The sequence below is a fragment of the Aphanomyces astaci genome, assembly GCF_000520075.1.
Source record: "Aphanomyces astaci strain APO3 unplaced genomic scaffold supercont1.131, whole genome shotgun sequence".
In the NCBI taxonomy this organism is placed as follows: Eukaryota; Oomycota; class Saprolegniomycetes; order Saprolegniales; family Verrucalvaceae; genus Aphanomyces; species Aphanomyces astaci.
This window is the reverse complement of record NW_009798394.1, coordinates 54909-72430: the sequence shown is the minus strand read 5'-3', so window position 1 is coordinate 72430 and position 17522 is coordinate 54909. Positions and strand designations below refer to the sequence as shown.

General features: G+C 50.2%; 7 protein-coding genes across 25 annotated transcripts; 2 read left to right on the top strand and 5 right to left on the bottom strand.

Annotated features, from left to right (window-relative positions):
* Positions 1–445: 445 nt before the first annotated feature.
* On the bottom strand, positions 446–832 carry H257_18023 (hypothetical protein; the record flags this gene model as incomplete). Its single annotated transcript, XM_009847031.1, has 1 exon — positions 446–832. The coding sequence occupies one exon, from the start codon at positions 830–832 to the stop codon at positions 446–448; it is 387 nt and encodes a 128-aa protein (XP_009845333.1).
* A 174-nt stretch (positions 833–1006) lies between these two features.
* H257_18022 (hypothetical protein) lies at positions 1007–1378 on the bottom strand (the record flags this gene model as incomplete). The annotated part of the gene is made up of 1 exon (XM_009847030.1): positions 1007–1378. The coding sequence occupies one exon, from the start codon at positions 1376–1378 to the stop codon at positions 1007–1009; it is 372 nt and encodes a 123-aa protein (XP_009845332.1).
* Positions 1379–1595: 217 nt separating this feature from the next.
* On the bottom strand, positions 1596–7047 carry H257_18021 (hypothetical protein). Of its 12 annotated transcripts, none has more exons than XM_009847019.1 (12): positions 6743–7047; positions 6540–6700; positions 6352–6484; positions 6154–6285; positions 5973–6101; positions 5270–5611; positions 3946–4338; positions 3103–3508; positions 2894–3051; positions 2588–2709; positions 2297–2530; positions 1596–2252 (listed from the first exon to the last, which is right to left on the bottom strand). In XM_009847019.1, exons 1-12 carry the CDS (start codon positions 6867–6869, stop codon positions 1689–1691), a joined length of 2901 nt encoding a protein of 966 aa, XP_009845321.1. In that variant the 5' UTR covers positions 6870–7047; the 3' UTR covers positions 1596–1688. The 12 variants fall into 12 exon arrangements, with proteins under 12 accessions (XP_009845321.1, XP_009845322.1, XP_009845320.1 ...); XM_009847020.1 differs by having other exon boundaries at positions 6748–7047; XM_009847018.1 differs by having other exon boundaries at positions 6540–7047.
* Positions 7048–7413: 366 nt separating this feature from the next.
* Positions 7414–8322, top strand: H257_18020 (hypothetical protein; the record flags this gene model as incomplete). Its single annotated transcript, XM_009847017.1, has 3 exons — positions 7414–7482; positions 7532–7798; positions 7843–8322. 3 exons carry the CDS (start codon positions 7414–7416, stop codon positions 8320–8322), a joined length of 816 nt encoding a protein of 271 aa, XP_009845319.1.
* An 87-nt stretch (positions 8323–8409) lies between these two features.
* On the top strand, positions 8410–9688 carry H257_18019 (hypothetical protein; the record flags this gene model as incomplete). Its single annotated transcript, XM_009847016.1, has 2 exons — positions 8410–8745; positions 8792–9688. The coding sequence occupies 2 exons, from the start codon at positions 8410–8412 to the stop codon at positions 9686–9688; spliced, it is 1233 nt and encodes a 410-aa protein (XP_009845318.1).
* A 2113-nt stretch (positions 9689–11801) lies between these two features.
* Positions 11802–15841, bottom strand: H257_18018 (hypothetical protein). Of its 8 annotated transcripts, XM_009847009.1 has the most exons (12): positions 15524–15841; positions 15378–15463; positions 15081–15321; positions 14762–15035; positions 14565–14712; positions 13553–14338; positions 13385–13501; positions 13178–13260; positions 12978–13108; positions 12812–12879; positions 12659–12740; positions 11825–12611 (listed from the first exon to the last, which is right to left on the bottom strand). In XM_009847009.1, exons 1-12 carry the CDS (start codon positions 15768–15770, stop codon positions 11929–11931), a joined length of 2946 nt encoding a protein of 981 aa, XP_009845311.1. In that variant the 5' UTR covers positions 15771–15841; the 3' UTR covers positions 11825–11928. The 8 variants fall into 8 exon arrangements, with proteins under 8 accessions (XP_009845317.1, XP_009845311.1, XP_009845310.1 ...); XM_009847008.1 differs by having other exon boundaries at positions 14762–15321; XM_009847011.1 differs by having other exon boundaries at positions 12659–12879.
* A 510-nt stretch (positions 15842–16351) lies between these two features.
* On the bottom strand, positions 16352–17168 carry H257_18017 (hypothetical protein). Its single transcript, XM_009847007.1, has one exon. The coding sequence runs from the start codon at positions 17144–17146 to the stop codon at positions 16385–16387; it is 762 nt and encodes a 253-aa protein (XP_009845309.1). The 5' UTR covers positions 17147–17168; the 3' UTR covers positions 16352–16384.
* Between the last annotated feature and the right edge of the window lie 354 nt (positions 17169–17522).

Sequence of the window (17522 nt, the reverse complement as noted above, 5' to 3'; positions counted from 1 at the left end):
CGACTTTCACCTGTGGCAAAGGTTGTTTGTGTTGCAATGTTGCTGACGAATTGTCATTGCTGTCATTTTGGTGGAAATCAAATTTCTAACTACTTTGACATGCAACCACCATCATTAGAAGAGTACTTAGACACGCTAGAAGTTGCGTTAGTGTAAAACAAGAAAAAGATAAATGTCACTATTTTGTTTTGTTTAAAGCAGCTAGAATACTCATCATTGCTTCATGTTGCATGCGTGACTGTTCAATAAAGACATCGCGATCTTTTTGGCGCTCTTCCAGATCTTTTTCGTACTGCAATTTGCGAAATTCGAGCTCAGCCTTGTTGTCGTCCTGTATCATCGACATAATCTTGAACAACTTGCCGCCCCCACCGCCACTGCTTCCTTCGCCGTCTTGAGCTAATTTTCTTTTGCCCAGTGACTGCAGTGCTTCCTCACGAACCGTCTAGCCGAGAGATTCGATGCGGTCGGCCTCTCGCTGCGCCTCTTCAAGACGACCACGCTCTGCAGCCTTGTTGTCGTCGTACGCCGACAACAGCTCGTCCAACAGCTGCATCTTCTCGCTGTACTCTTCGTCAACCCCAGAAGCTCGCATGGATTCGCGGTTGTCACCGCGGTGGCCTTCGAGGAGCAGAGTGAAACGATTGTGTGCCCGTTTCGCGTCAAAGCCAGGGCGGTCGAAGTCTTCGTGGGACAACAGTGCAGCAGCAACTTCAGCCCATGCGTCCATCACAGCACCACGCCGGACACGAAATGGCATGCGAGCGTTGACTTCCCGAAGAAGCATGACATCTTCTTCTTCGGTGAAGCGCCGTTTCGATGCGGTGGCCATGACGATTACTTCGGGTGTAGGGACCAGGGATAGTGAAGGGATGGTTTGCAAAATCTCTCTATTGAGTATATTCGTCTCAGTTCGATTGGTTGGCTCGAAGTAGCAGACAATAATCATGAAAATACCAAGCAAAGCCTAAAGTTTGGATTGGAGCGGACTTGTATAAATAGTACGTTAATACACAGTGCGCTGTCTCTTGGCTTGTCGAAAGCTGTGCACCGCTTGCAGCCTTGGCAGCATCGTGGCCGGGTCCATGTAATCTTCTTTGGAGCTGGCCACACGGAGCAGCATGCGCTCCAGTTTCTTGACAAGGGACGGGAGTTGGAGTCGCTTGTGCATGGGGGTATTGGGCTTCATGGCGATGAGCACCGCCATGAGCTTGGACTCGACGGACGCCCGATCTCCCGGCATGACGACGACGTTCGACCGCTCTAGCTTCGCCGCCATGAACACGGACGCGATCTCGTGCATGCTGGACGGAGGCTGGCGCATCTCTGTGTAATGGCGCTTCCGCGGCGGCGGCACCAGCGGCGGCAGGCTGGCCATCATTGGATAATGTCAGTCCGATGGATATACGTTATGAATGCCATGAAATGACGCGCCACTATAGTGGTCCCTCAAATTGCCTTAAATCGTACAAAACATTGGGGTTTGCTGTCCTTGTTTCATCGATATCACTTCAACGTACTGATTTAACATAATGTGATTCTATCGTATCTTTGTTTAAACACAATTTGCCGCAATATCGCGACGCCTTTATGGTGTTTAAACTTCATTTTGGTTACGGCCAGAAACGTTTAAACGCATCATACTTTACTCAACATTTCAGCTTACTGTTTGTATAAAAAGAGAACGATCAAGTTTCGACATTGGGCACGTCGTCGAGGCCGCCGTCGTTGCCGTCGCTGGTGCATGAGGACTGCCCTCGGCGCTGCACATAAGACAGGTTGGACATCCTTCGTGACTTGTCTAGGGATACGGGAGTGGGCAAAGGTGTCTTGATGGAGCGCGAGAAGTTGGAGCACAGGAGGAGATGCAACTGCTGCAGTCGGTTGAACAGCGTCGTGGCGAGCATGTCGAGGTGCTGCTCCTCCACTGCCAAGTGCACCACCCCTCGCTGGAGCTCCTGGAGGATGGACGGAGCGCTCGGGCTGACGTAGTTGGCTTCCGTGATGTCGTCAAGGAGGCTCGCATCCGACTTTTCCCACGGACTGAACGAGTGTTTGCGAATGGTAGACTGCCGGTCTTCCAGCATGCCCTTGAGGGCCAACTTGGCGGTTTCGAACACGATCTTCATGTTCGGGTGATGAGGTTTCTTGTGTCCTTTAAGGGACGAGGGAAGCTTCGCAGGGGCGCGCTTCGGACGAGGTTCGCGATGGCACAGGTTGAAGCCAAGGCGAAGCATCGGCGCAAGAGCGAACTACATCGTCCATGACATCACAGCGAAGGACGTCGGACACGTACAAACAAGTAGAGCGGCAAGAGGACGTTGAATCCCAAGAAGAGCACGTAGCCGGACCATGTGGATTCCGCGGGACGAGGCATCCCGTGGGTACTCATGGCGTTCACAGCCTTGGTAAAGTGATCGAAAAACGTGGATTGGGTACTCCATGGAAAGGCCAGCATTAGGTACTGAGTCACTCCCATCACCAACACAACGATCAAGAGGATGTACCCGACGATGTACCCCCAAGTGGCCTGCAGTGCACGAGCTTAGATGACTATGTAGTACTACTAGTTTTGGCAAGTAGGTACCTCGAGCACACAAAGGAGGTACCGAAGGTGGTGCGAGGACAAGTACCGAGTCCAGTTGAGCCACATCACAAGGGACACGAATGCAAACAGAACGCGGTCTTGTTGGGCGAGACTCGTCACATCTGTTGTTGGATGAACCACAGTCAGTACTTTTGGATTGAGTACTTTCGGATTGAGTACTTTAAATTGAGTACTGTTGAATTCAGTACTTTCGAATCGAGTAGTGTTGAATTGAGTACTGTTGAATTGAGTACTGTTGAATGGTGTACTTTCGGGGATTGAGTACTACTAGGTAGTAAGTAGTACCTCGTAACGACACATAAGTCGGACCGGCGAGTTGAACCATGAGCGAGTACGACGCCGTGGTGACATAATGCAGCCGAGTGCACCAGATACCCAGCCATAGCACAACGATCAAACCGTCCATGACATGGGCGCCAACAAAGAAATAGTACTGGCGGTACCTACACACCGATAACGTCTGTTTTGAATGTCTCAATAACACCACCACGTACCGGTGGAGTTTGCCTCCCGCACGCCATACGCTGTACAAGGTAAAGAAGACAAGACCCATGTCCACGTAAAACAAAGCGGACGTTAAGAACACACCGCGGTACACGTTAAAGTAGGCGGGCGTGGCTCGAAGATCCGTTTGAATCGCCGCTCCGACTGCAAAGTCCAGTGATAACGTCATTGCAATATGGATGTCCAGGGCTGCATTGTATACATTCCATTCGATAACCACAGACCGGGTATACAGGTCTAGCCATTTCGAGTGGCGGAGCTGGGCCAATACACATTTAGCAGAGTGGCATAGTCCTGGAGCAGCTTGAACTGGTGGCAGAGTCGCTTGATATCCTCGTTCTTCCATATACACGCCAAATATATCGGACGTGGTCTTGTCTTCTGTCAAATCCACCACTACTTTCACCATATAGAATGAGCCGAACCTAATCGATAGACCAATCACAAAAGCCACAAATTACTACACTTTCAAGTGACCAATCAAATATTACTTTCACATACAGCGAGGCGAATACTACATATATATATTTACATAATTATTCAGTCCAACATAATATATTGTCAAGTCGATTCGAAATTGGAGAGTTTGGGTGGTCAATCGAATGAGCAGCCTGACCAAATCGAAGGCAGACAATATTCGATATATCGACGACCAATCAAAGCCCAGAACACTCAAAAATAGCCAATCAAATTATCCACTCTTTCAACATCAAATTAGTGTGTGAAATGAAATTAGTGTGATACTACTGGACGATGGTTACAAACAAGAATCGATCGATTTGGCGAATCATTCAGCACAAAAGTCCAAATATTGGGTAAAACGCCAATATTACCGCTGAGTCGACGCTGGTGCAGTAGAACGTTGCCGAGAAGGACGTTGGACCCATCCATCATGGCGGGGGTGGCCATAGAATCGGGCGTAACTGGACGAAACAAGCTCGACACGAACGCCGATTCGAGGTACATCCAGACGTGGGCCGTGTCCGGAAACGTATCCGGAAGGCGCAAAGACGCGGTGAGGGCCTGCGTCATATGGTGCGTGCAGTGGTCGTACGGGGACAAGGCGGCCGCGACCGCCGTGAGCGCGACGAAGATGGAGTACAGAATACAGTCGCCTTTTGTTAATCGCTCTTGCATGGCATACGCGTGGCCGTCCTGAATCGCACACGTTTGAAACGTCAGTACCCGTTTCTTGATTTCCAACCTTGTGTGGGTGTATTGCGGTCCTATACCCGATATATATATATCTATTAGTGGCGCATTTGCCACAGATATATATATATTGTCCATACAATCGATATATATCGACCTATCCAAACCCACAGCACGAAATCAAATATATAACCAATCAAACCTCTCGAATGTCCACCAGATAGACTAAAAAGGATAGCCCATCCAAAATAAAGTATCATATTTTGGCGAGAAAACGCAGCCAATCCTATATATAATATATATATATATTGTTAAATCGATTCGAAACTGGAGTCCTCAGCAGAATGTCTTTGGAGAATCGATTTACGAACCACTTGAGCCAATGAAATCACGTCATGTCGAATCTATTTCTGCCAATCCAAACGTTTGACCCCTCCGTATTGGGCAAATCCATATATATATTTATACTAATCGTTTATAGTAGTATAGTGTGTACAAGATTAAATAGGATCAAATAGATTCGAAAGCTATTTGGCGAAACGACTCTCAAGTCCAAATTTTGGGTTAAAAAAAGGACAATATATTGTCGATTTGATACAAATTTGGGGAGGGGGTGCAATCGAATCGCGCCAACCAAACCGATCCGCAATCGATCTGATTGGTTGAATTTCATTGAGAAGGTTTTGATTGGTTAATAATTTTGAGCTCAACTGAAGTAGCCAGTCAAATCGATTTAAATTCCAAAGAGAAACCACAACACGAAGTTGAAAGCACAATAATATGATGCATTCCATTCTGGGTAGTCCAGTGGCAGCCAAAACGCAGACAATCGACTAGCCAATGAAATTTCTTCAATCCTAGATCCCAACCAATGGTAGGTATCAGGGATGTTTGGCCCATTTGTCCCAGTCAAACCTCGTTTCATATGCAATATTTGTATAGTATACAGTTGACAGTATTAAATATTGCGATTCAAGTCGATTGCTCCAATATCGAAATTTATACCTTTGTACAACGACAAGGCATGATATGCCAACTCAAGTACGTGGTTGCGGTTGATCACGGCAAAGAACTGTGACACTGTTGCGATGCGTTCAAGGAGCTGAAACCCTTCCAATGCGATTTCCTCTACTTGGACGTGCATGGCAATAGCCCGAGCAATCAACGGCACCCCTTTGTGGGAAAAGACGGTCCCAATAAGCTGGATATGGTACGAGTCACTGGTCGTAAGGGCGTTGAGTAGGGCCAGGGCGTACCACGCGGCTTGCTGGTCGTGTTTGTGCTGCTTCAAGCAGTGCAATGCCGTGGGAATCCCATTCAAGTCGACAAATGTATGGGCCATCTCGCCTAATATTGCCAAGTTCGAGTGTTTGGGTGCTCTATCAAATATGACCAGAAGAACAACCAAATCGACACACAATCGATATATCTATCGACCAATCAAAACCCAGAATACTCATCAAGTACCCAATCAAATCATCCACTCTTCAAACCAATATTGCAACATCGAATTAGTGTGGGAATGTATCTATCGACCAATCAAAACCCAGCATCAAGTACCCAATCCAATCAAACCAATATTGCAACATCGAATTAGTGTGTGAATGAAATAATTAGTGTGACCAATTTTACAAAGTCCATATAAAGAAGAATCGATCGATATAAATCAGCCCAAAAGTCGTCCAAATATAGGGTAAATGTTACGTACGTAGCACGACCAAGTGACTGAGTGGGTACAGCAACGCCCGAGACACATCCACGTTGGACTTGAACCGATCAAGTAACGTCACCAGTTCGTGCATTAACCCCGTCGACGCAATGTGCTGTCGAATGTCGTCTATAAACAGCCTGGGTTAGAGGTTTCGGGGTTTCGGGGTTTTAAAATATACCGTTGAGAATAAGACTGCCGAGGGCATCGTGGGCCATGCAGATCAAGTTGGGCTTGTCGTAGTGGTTGCGGACGCAGTTCATGATCAAGTCCACGCCGCCATCGATAGCGCAAAACGTTAACGCTCGTTCGACTATGCATATATATATATATATATATATAGTGGAAGGACGTCAACTGGACATGTGGTACACTGTACCGTCCAGTTTCGCGTAGATGGAAATCGTGTCCAAGATGGGAAACAGCACTTCTCGGTGATGGGGAAACTTCTTGAGCGCGAACAGAGCCAGCAAGAGCCCGTCGCTGTCGTAGAAACCGTCGGCGGGATTCACCTGCAGGATAATAGTTAGTTCCATGGTGGAGAAGGAAGGGAGGGGACGCATTTACCGAGAACACGGTCTCGCCGCAGGAAAAGTAAAAGTGGCCGACGCTGGCGAGGGTCTTGAACGCCGACTGGACGGCCCAGATCGTGTCGATCTCGGCTTTGATGGTGCGGCAGATTTCACCCACGCCGTTTTGCTTGAGCACTTGGACGAGTTGCAGCTCCACTAGAACGCCACATGTTATCGACAGATGACGACGGGGTGAACCTTGCTCGAGATCGTGCACACTACTATGCGCACTCTTGTCGTTGGAAGTTGGCACATGCTCGTCTTGGAGAAGAGGAGGTCCCTTGCGACCCACGCGGTCCTGCACCGCCTTGCTCAGCCGCTTCATCGGTTACACAGCGACGTTTGCGCGTGCGTGTCCGGTCAACTCATCCGGTCGATCATGAAGAAGCGGTTACAGATCCTTTCCATCTCGTTCGTGACATGTGGGCATGACACTGGTGGTTCTTGAGCACAGTCACGCAGCCATCACATTGCGTCGTCCCACATGTGCCGCATGTCTTTTCTCTTCCTGACACACACTTTTGATGGTACTGTAGAGCGTATCCATTTTGATTGGCTAAAAAGAATATAAAATATATCCATTATGGCGACGCCGTCGCTATTAAAAAAGTTGGAATTTGAGTTCACATATACAGTGCAGTGGAAAAGAAAACTACTTTTTTTTATTTCAATACTGTCGGACTGTATAAAAATTGCATTTTATTAAAATTGCCAGCTGGCAGTCATTGTGTCCATGGTCGCGTTGCACTGGTATACAAACATTCATATATTTAAATATGAGGGCATCTATTTTAAATAATTTGAAACATGTACAGTACGTCCAAGTAAAGGATAAGTCTGGGTTCATTTTGATAACTCTGCCTCGGTTCATGGGGAACTGCTCTGGTCGAGACTTGGAGGCGGTGGAAGCACGGGTCGCGCGTCCCGACACCAGACCGGTACGAACATAGAACCTTGACGTTGGAGGTAATGATGAGATATGTGTAGATGCGCGCCGCAGCTCCCGATCAATCACATCAACCACAGCGACGACGGTCCAAGCTGGCCGAGTCGTTCCAGAGACGCAAGTCCAATTCTTTCTTTGAACGAAGCAGCAGCAGCATGCGGCAGAAAGCGCATCGCTTCTCCTTGAACTTCATGCCACGACAAGAGTCGGACATTCCCATCGCGGAAGACTCACCGCACGAGCTGGACCGGAGAAAGGGTGCTCCGCGGACTCCCGACACTGAATACTATCGCAGCGACACGGACGAAGTACGACCATTCTTCTCACGTTGCATGTCGTCATGTATCTATAGATCAGCATCGACATCGATTTGATCCTTGGCCACGATTTCGACTCGCCGGGGATTATCCACGCGCGATGGGGCGAACCTTCCGAGGACGACGACGAAGTATGCATGGACTACCAAGCGAACCCGTTCAAGGTGGGGTTCTGCATCAACTGCCAGAAGCAGCACGAGTTCACCGAAGCGGGCGAAGTCAAGGCGATCAAGGAGTACAAGCGAATATCGACCTTGAACGTGTGGCAACTGCAGTTGCCGACCAACCCCAACATCTCCATCGCACCCGAAGCCATGATCGGCGTCGGCCGAACGAATGCCAGCTACAGCCAGCGGAACCTGCGCCTGTCCACGCTCTCGGACGGCGGGAGGGAGTCCGACGTCGACCTCACCCAGATCCTCAAGCAGCGAAGGGACATCCTCCTCAAGCTCCAGCAAGCCAAGACGGAGAAAGCTCCCGCCGCTCGTTCATCGAATGACGACAGTTGGCTCTGAGCGATGGATGTGATATTAATATTATTGAGACGGTCGTAGTCTATTTATATACATGTCGTGGATGGTCCGATCAGCATCTTAACGGGAATGGCGGAGTCGGTGATGGTGTATGCGAGCCATGGATCGTCAGACGCTCGACACACAGCCTTGGAGATGCACGCCATCCGCATGATCATCGAGCGAGAAGCATGCTTGGAAGCACTGGAGCAGCTCGCGGACGAGTTTGCGTCGATCCAGACCAAGAAGGCCCGGCCGTGGAAGCTCGTCCAGAACCTCACGCGCCAGTACCGCAAGGCCAGCGTCGCGGCCGTGGAAGGGATCCGCAAGTGGCAGGTCGGCATCGGCACCCCCGACGCGGTGTTCCTCTGGAAACAGACCAACTACCTTCGCAAGATGTGCACGGACACGGCCTTCTTCATGACGGTGAGAATATGGAAAGCATAATATCGCACTTAACCGGATTTCAAAGGCGCGGGAAATGTGGAAAGACATTTCAGTCCCATTAGCAAACAACCCGCTCCTGGCGCCGATCTCGCTGACGGACCCGCTGCTGCATGAAGACGACGTGGCGCTCCTCGAAGGACTTCGACGGGCAGAGAAGAAGATGGACGACGAGCAGGGGAAAGGTGCAGGTGTGGAGGTAGAACGCCTCTGTGCTGCGATGCAATCGCTCTTTGCCGAGCTTCAGCACGTGCATGTGGTTGATCGGCCGTCGTCCGCCGCGCCTTTGGCGGCGACATCAGTGAAGAAACCGGTTACCAGGGATGAGAGCACTCTGGACACTACATCCGCGACCATGCAGCGCCATCTCGACCATGCACGGCAAGTGCTCGTGACGATGGAAGGGCGACGGAAGGAACTCGTGGAACAGATGCAGATCGTCCAGAACAAGATGGATAATGCATCGACGATGGCGCCGAGCAAGGCAAGGGCGCTACAGACCAAGTACGGTGCATGGAACAACGAGCTCAAGGGACTCATGGGTGACATGTTTAAGCGGCGGAACGAGCTCATGCGGCAGGAAGCAGCGTTCAAGATGCACACGGCCAAGATGAAACCCAAAGCACCTGCTTTGATTGACAAGGATCTGCAGGACGCAGTGGAAGCGGATCGCTTGGCGCGGGACAAGCGGCTGGCGTCCCTGCAACCTTCTTCCAAGCAACAACTCTCCAGCATGACCGAGGCAGACGTGTACGACCTCATCAAAGCGCTCGGCCTCGAGTCTGCCGCCGAGAAGCTGCGGAGCATGGGCATCGACGGAGGCCTCCTCGCAGTGAGCACCGACGATGACCTCATCGAAGTGGGCGTGGCCATCCGACTCCACCGCGTCAAGATCCTCCGACACGTGCAATCCCTGCTTCAATGACGGATTCCATTCCACTTTCCTTAACACTGTAAAGTCTTTCGATTCAATGTTGGAGTCTGTTTCTAGTCTATTCAAAATTAATATTTCTATGTGATGTTGGAGGAATATAATTTTATGGGAGTTCTTCGTGGCAATCAAACTCAAATTGAAATCATACAAGTACATTTCTAGGGCTTGCGATGGGACGGTCACGGCATAATGGAAAGTGAATGGAGGTGTCAATGTCAGTTTACAAGCTCAAGTTTGCATGCTGAAATCTGCAGGAAGTCGCTTCAAGTTTGCTCATCAGTTATCGCGTCGTAGAGAGGCATTACTTCTGAAAGGATATTTATGTCTAGAGGCAATGAATATCAAATTTTTCAGTGGTACTCCTGGCTGTACCACTCCAACATTGAATCGAAAGGTACGGGTACTCCATACATGGATGAAACGATTGGAACAGGTTATCCGGACCATGTGTTGAAACCACCAAATATTCTTGAAATACATACCGTACCGTACACAATAACTATCCGAGTTTAATATCTCCCCTGGGTGCTTAATTTTTCTACCCTGCGAGAATTGGCGAAATATCTACCTTTGTGAATTCAGTACAATAATGCTGAATGTGCAAACAAATATACTAAGCTTACTATATCAACTCAAAAGGAAAAATGAATGATTAACTACTGTAGTAGTTACATCCAGTCTTCGTCTTGTTCCTCAAGCACAAAGTCGTCAAGCAGATCAGCGTTAAGGAGTACCAAGTCTTCGCGAACCACTACGCGTGGGCGTTTACGCAAATTGCAAGATTCGGTGGGATAGTCTGTGTTGCTGTCATCAAGGATAAGTGGATTGCGAGGGCGTTCGAAACCTGCGGTCAGCATCCTATGTGTGGATCGACTTCTGCCTTTGATGCACACCTGTCGTTATTGCAAGAGAACACTATTTATTCGACTATGTTGAGTGCGTCAGCTCGGCTAACTTTACAATAAAGGAGTTGCTTGTTTAATGCCGTTCGGGGTTACCGACGATGTGCCACGACAAGTTAATGATTGCTACCTTCCATTCTTATCAAAATATTTAAAAACAAAGTATGAACATATGATTTTCAATATAACTATAAAATTGTATGGGTATACAAAATATAGTATTAAATTTCGGTCTTAAATAAGGTACCCTCGATACTATGGCGGTCGAAATAACTACCCATCCATACGAACTCATTCGGCTTAACTGTAAGTTTTGCTACCCTGGACGAAAAATACCAGGGTAGTTATTGTGTACGGTACGGTAATCTTGTAAACTTAGGGTGCGTCTGGTAACATTTCAAAATAATATTCTATTTTCTCGCAAAATGGGATTAACCGAAATGCCATTTTTAAAATGGAGGTAAAAGGTCTATCTTGTAATATGGCGTTTTGAACCTCTTCAACGAGTAAATCCCACGTGGAATTACTGGATTTGGGTTGATTAACAGTAAAACTCTTCGAACAAGACATGATTCAATATTAATCACATTTGTTGAATTCGGCCCCAAAATTGGGTTTTGGGGCTGAATATTGCAATATTTCCGGTGGTTACCAGACGCACCCTTATACTTTACCTGGCCATAATGAATACCCTATTCGCATAATTTGTATGCATCAAGCCATACACAGTTCAAGGTTAAAAAAGTGATCATCAATTGGTCCTTAAAAATAGAGTAAACTTGCTTGGAAAGTCGGAGTTTTGAATTAGAAGTACATCTTGAAATGTGATAATTCGCTTATGAAGTGAAAGCTCTGTGTTTGGTTGTTAACATGTACCTTCCTGTGAGCGGAGATTTGATTGGCTCTTAGGACAAGTATATTCAACCAATCAGAACTTCCAGCGTGATTCAATAATGTTCGACAAACCATGCGAATTTTGGACGTTCATAATGAATACTATTGTCAAGTCGATTCGAAATTGGGGTGCTCAATCGAATGAGCAGCACCAAATCGGCAGACAATCGATCGACCAATCAAAACCCAGAGCACTAATCAAGTGGCCAATCAAATCAATCAAATTCCCTCGTCGACCAAATCAACATCGAATTAGTGTGTGACTGAAATTAGTGTGATCCTCGACGATACAAAGAATGATAGATTTGGCAAAGAATCAGCACAAAAGTCAGCCACATTTTGGGCAAAAGTAGGTATTTTGATACAAATACCTACTACTACTACTACTATTAATCGTGCGCGTTGAACTAGTCCTTTTTAGTTAATCCCTCCAAGCTACTTTTCCATTTCAAGGAGGGTGCTTTGCGAGCGCAGGAGCAGCGGCGTGTGTTCGTCGATGGACGCCGCCGCGGGTGCATGACGTGGCAGCCACTGCTTGCTCCACGTGACCATCTTGAGCACATGGCTCCACGTGTACTTGTACTCTTCCTCGCCCAAGTGGAACGCACCCAGCATCAGCGCCATCCCAGCATACACGATCGCAAACTGGTGAGACACTTGTGTGGGGAAAAATCCCAATGCTGGCTCGATCGCGTTCCCCACAACGCGATACGCGTGGATGATTCCCGTGGCGCTTAACATGGACGCCACGGCCATCCACGCCGCGGCGTAGATAAAGTCGCGCTCGATGATGTGCACCATCGTGGACGCGAGCACGATCGCTGTGAGAAGATATCCCTGGGAAAGCGCGATCATTCCCTGGGGATTTAACCCCGCGGCCGCGAGGCTGTCGAGCGCCGCCGTCATGTTGGAGTTTGTATTCACGGCGTGGAGCGTGGTTTGCACCAACTGAAACGCCCATGCCGCCAGCGCTGGGATCATTCCCAACACGACCGCCGTCCCGTGGTTCGAGTCGTGTGCCTTGCGCTCAAAGCTCGAGGACGTGATCACCATCCCAATCCAGAGGAGGAAGCCCACTCCCGATGCAATGGGAATTGTCCCAAGCAGCCATGGCACCGCTATATAAAAGTGTCACAAGGTCGTTAAGTCGAGGGAGCGTATGTACCGTTGACAAGGGCGAGGAGCGAAATGCACACGGCGTTAAGGACCAAGTACCCCACGCGAGCGCCCATGGCTTTGTAGATGGGCTATATAGATAGTACGTAGTAGTACGTAGTAGGGTCAGTTTAGTACTACTATTCATAGACAGTAGTAGTACATGGCCAATGTAAATGCCCGTGGGGAAGGGGTTCCCAAGGCACGCCCCCAAGATCGTCACGATCGAATCTACAGGGATACGTCATCATATGGTTGATCACGTCATCATGTGGTTGATTACGTCATCATATGGTTGATCACGTCATCATAGGTTGATCACGTCATACCTCCAAACACGCACGCGAGGGGGTCGTACTTGTCGCCGACCGCCGCCGCCGTCTCCAAGTTGGCAATCGCCCCCATCACGTTGACCAAGACCATGGGCACAATGATGCTCATGTACTTCCACCCGGCGCCACTGATCACGTCATCACAAAAGGATGATTACGTCATCACAAAAGGATGATTACGTCATCCAATCCCATACCTCGTCAACGCCCGATACACCAACCCAACGTCCACGTTTACCATTTGCACCGTGAACGCATACGGTTCCGAAAACGGGACAAACTACCGTTAATTTAGCCTCATTTCGTTAATTCAGACCCTTTTGCATGGTTAAATCAGGCTCATTTCGTTAATTCAGACCCTTTTGCATGGTTAAATCAGGCTCATTTCGTTAATTCCTGTGTACCGTGGTGGGGGTGCCGGTGTAGTACAACCCAAGCGCCAAGCTCGTGCCAAGCAACAACGCGCCGAGGCCGGTGGGGACATGGAGCGGTAGTTTAACGCCGGCGCCATACGATACGAGCTATTCACCCTTATTAGATTTATTAATATATATATTATATATCATAGTTACAAATAACAAGAGGGGACCGAGGGCCACGAGTGGATTTTCCCATATTTCAAACGCAAAGCCCATGCTGAGAAAGGTCAGAGCGATGCCAGACACGGACGCCAGCAGCGCCGCCTTGGGAATCGCCGCTTGAAGCAGACTCAGCAAGGGCAGAAGCAGCATCTGCAGCACTCCCGTCGCGATCGCCGCGAAGATGCCCACTTCGTACGCCGCCGTAAAGCTCTGGGTGCGCTGGAACTCTGGCTCCATGATGCTCAGTGCATATGCAAACACTAACACGGTGTTGATGCCGTGGGGAAGGGCGGTGACGTCATGCCTGCGATCGTGTCGAGAAAGGCGGACGCCTTGGAGCGCGAAGAAGAGATTGCCCACGACGGTCGTGGCGACGGCCGCGGGAAGGATGGTTTCGTGGAGGTCTTTCAGGGGAAGATGGACCTGCGTCGGCAGTAGACTCGACACGATCATGAGCTGGAGGATGGTCTGCACGAACATGCCGGAGAACGCGTCCCAGTCCCCTGACGTCATCCACTTGAACGATGTCACAGAGGTGGACAACGTCGACGCACACACGTCTTCCTGCACCAGGCCCACCGAGTGCGCCCACCCACACGCCACTTGGAACACCACGCGGTGGTGCAAGATGCACGTCAGCGTCCGCTGGCTGGACGTGATGACGCCCGTGCCCACCTCGCCGTCCGTGCCGCGACCCCACGCAAAACTCCCGTGCGGATGGACGCTGCACAGGGAGTGCCGCCCTCCCGCCGCCAACGACGTCAACGACACGTCCATCTGCATGATGACCCAAGGAACATCATGACACGAAAAAATGTAGAAAACACGGGAAATCTCGATAATATAACGTGCAATTACGTAAATATAACGTGTAATTAGGTTAATATAACGTGTAATTACGTGAGTATAACGTGTAATTAGGTGAATATAACGTAAAATTAGATGGATAAACGTGAAATTAGAAGAATATAACGTGACTTTATGATCGAATTTTGGATACTACCAAAGAACGAAGGCGCTGGGGACGATGGACGACTGCAAGGTCCAAGCCCAACTCGATGTCGCCGAGTTGGCCGTGCTCGTTCCAGCCCCACCCAAACACGTCGACTGTCATCCCCGAGTGCGGCACCACTGCGAAATTGTGCCGGAATCTACCCACGGGGTGACACTCGACCTTGAAATCCACCACTTCTGACGTACCCGCATACAATCTGCACGACTTTGTGGCCGAGAAAGGATGGGATCTCGGTGGGAATTCTCACAGTGTCCAGATGTCCCAAGCCCAATTGGCCATACATGTTCCATCCCCAGCTCAGTACGGTAAACTCTGATGTTATGGCCAGCGTATGGCGCGATCCGCAAGCAATGGCCTGGACGGACGAAGGAAGAAGCAGTGCCGTGGGTATGAGAGCGGACTCGACGTCGTCCAGACCTAGCGCACCGTCTTCTCCGCTTCCCCACGTGTACACCGCGCCTAATGGAAGAATGACGATGATTGTGCATGTATTCCGAGTACTACCGTTGTGTCCAAGCGCGGCAGAGTGCGCGCGGCCGCACGCGACGTCTACGATGTGATGCAGCTTCGCGATGCGTTTGGGCAGATGCAGCGTTTCCCGCGAGTTGTGACCTAGTTGCCCTTCGTCCCCGCGGCCCCATGAGAAGACCGCGCCGTCCTCGGAGATCGCCAGGACGTGCGAACCCCGCGTCGCGATGGTGGTGATCGCAATGTCGCTCAACGAGTCGATCAACCGGGGTTCCAGCTACGACGACTTGTAACTTAGGAAGGATCATGGGAATGCGATGGATGTGTGTATACCTGAGCTTGGAGGTGGTGACCGATGCCGAGTTGGCCATAGTCGTTCTTTCCCCACGCAAACACCGACCCCGACGCCGTCAACGCCACTACGTATTCACGTGAGATTCTCGCGTCGTTGCACTGCAGCAAGATGAAGTCGGTTGTACATGTGAACCGACTGCCGCAAGCCACCTTGGAGATCGATGTCTTCTCCAACAATGCGTGGACGAGGTAAGGCGTGATGCGGCTCTCGCGGTCGTTCGTGCCCAGTTGGCCGTTGCCGCCCCATCCCCAGCAGTACACGGCCACTGGCTTCACCACCAAGGACACCTTCTTCGGACTTATCGATCCCGTCCGTCGGCGCACGGACGACACCGACGCACTCGACGACAGCCGCCGCTCAGTCGTCTGCATACTTTCTTGTCAGCAATATCTTTTTTGTGGAGTCGCCAGAACACGCGCATATATTGACAAAACACGCTGCCAAACTTGCGATCTCACTATGGTGGTGTTCGGAACGCGTTTTATTCGACGATGGACACTTGACATGTGTGACCATTCGTCATCTCCTCTCGTCGTACTACGTTGTTCATATCTTGGGATGTGGTTTCTTATCCAGATACGCTGACAAGGGCAGCGCTGTATACAATATGCGCCAACAGCCCCGTCAATGTACTTCACGCTACCCCGGCAACATTGACACCTTGCACGACACCTTCCTCACCTGCACCCGATCGTACACTTGCACCTACGACCACGATAGATGCTGCACCTAGTCCAACCATCTATGAGACGTCGCTCCCAGTTGTGACACGAACCTCGACACCTGCACCTACACCCACCTCTACTAACGTTACTACGATGCCCACATTATTGATGCTGGCCAATTCCACGCTCCATGATATCATTATGACCCTGCCTTCCCCACCAGTCGTCACCAGCATTGCACGACGACGCCCAACGTTCAGTCTCGCTCAAGCGACGATAGAACTAAACCCAGTGTTCGAATCGTTAAACGTTATCGCAGATTAATTTATTGGTTTGCATGTCCACCGCAGATGGAACGCGCGTTTGCATTCAAAGCACCAGGCGTCGCCACATCGTCCGCAGACCATCCGTCGCCGCGACAGCCCCGACTGCCGCAGTCGGCCGCGGCAAGACGGGCATGTTGTGAGTGTCTCGAGGAGCTTAAAGCGCTCCATTTTGGCCAGAATGGGTGGCGGGAGATGCGCGTCCAGGACACTTGCGTCGACCTCTTGGTAGCACCGCACACACACAAACCCGACTTGGCCGTTGCTGATGCACTCGACGGCGTGCCCGACAAAGCATGGAACGCACGCAACGTACTGGCACTTTGCGCAGTGGATGCTTTGGTCGGTCGGTGTCGAGCAGTCCATGCACTTCAGTGGCGGAAGGAGATGAACGGCATCAGTGGGGGGGATAGAGTTTGTTTGGGTGGTGGTGGTTTGGTGGCTGCTCACGAACGGGGACATGTGAAGCACACGCCACAACACGGACATCGTCAGCGACGGAACGTAAGCCACCAAGCGCATGAGCCATCTGAGGAACTGCATACTGGCACCCACGGGGTGCTTTGGGTCGGGAGATGGAGGGAGAGGAGGTTGGGTCGTGTGAATCTCGTCAATGGAAACGATGGTCAGAGTCGCGGAGAGCACTTGGACGGCGTAGAGGAGGATATGGAGGCAGTAGTACCCTATGTACGACGCCAGACTAACGCCAACCACCGCCACGGCCACCACCACCACACACCCTGCAGCCAAGCGGATCATCGGCGGTTGCAATGGACAACCAACACTACGAGCGGGTAAAGACCTACATTCCACTGCGCGTTTGATTTCACACGGACGAAATGTCCTCGTTCTTGGTTGAAGGTATTCTTTTTTGCGTGTGGGTGAAACTTCGAAAGATCGCTTTACTCGACTGCATGTTCCATGCAAACGGTGAGCGCTGCATACCGCCGCAAGGCATCAGGCGACAAGAACTGGACGAGCGTGGCCTGTGACAGAGGTGCGCTGCATTCCACACATCGCACAGGGCTGGCTTTGGCATCCAATGCAATGAAGGACGCCATACAAGACCCACACGTGGTCCGCCCACACTGGGGACAGGTCGATGTACCGACCTCTTGCGTCGATGTAGAACAAG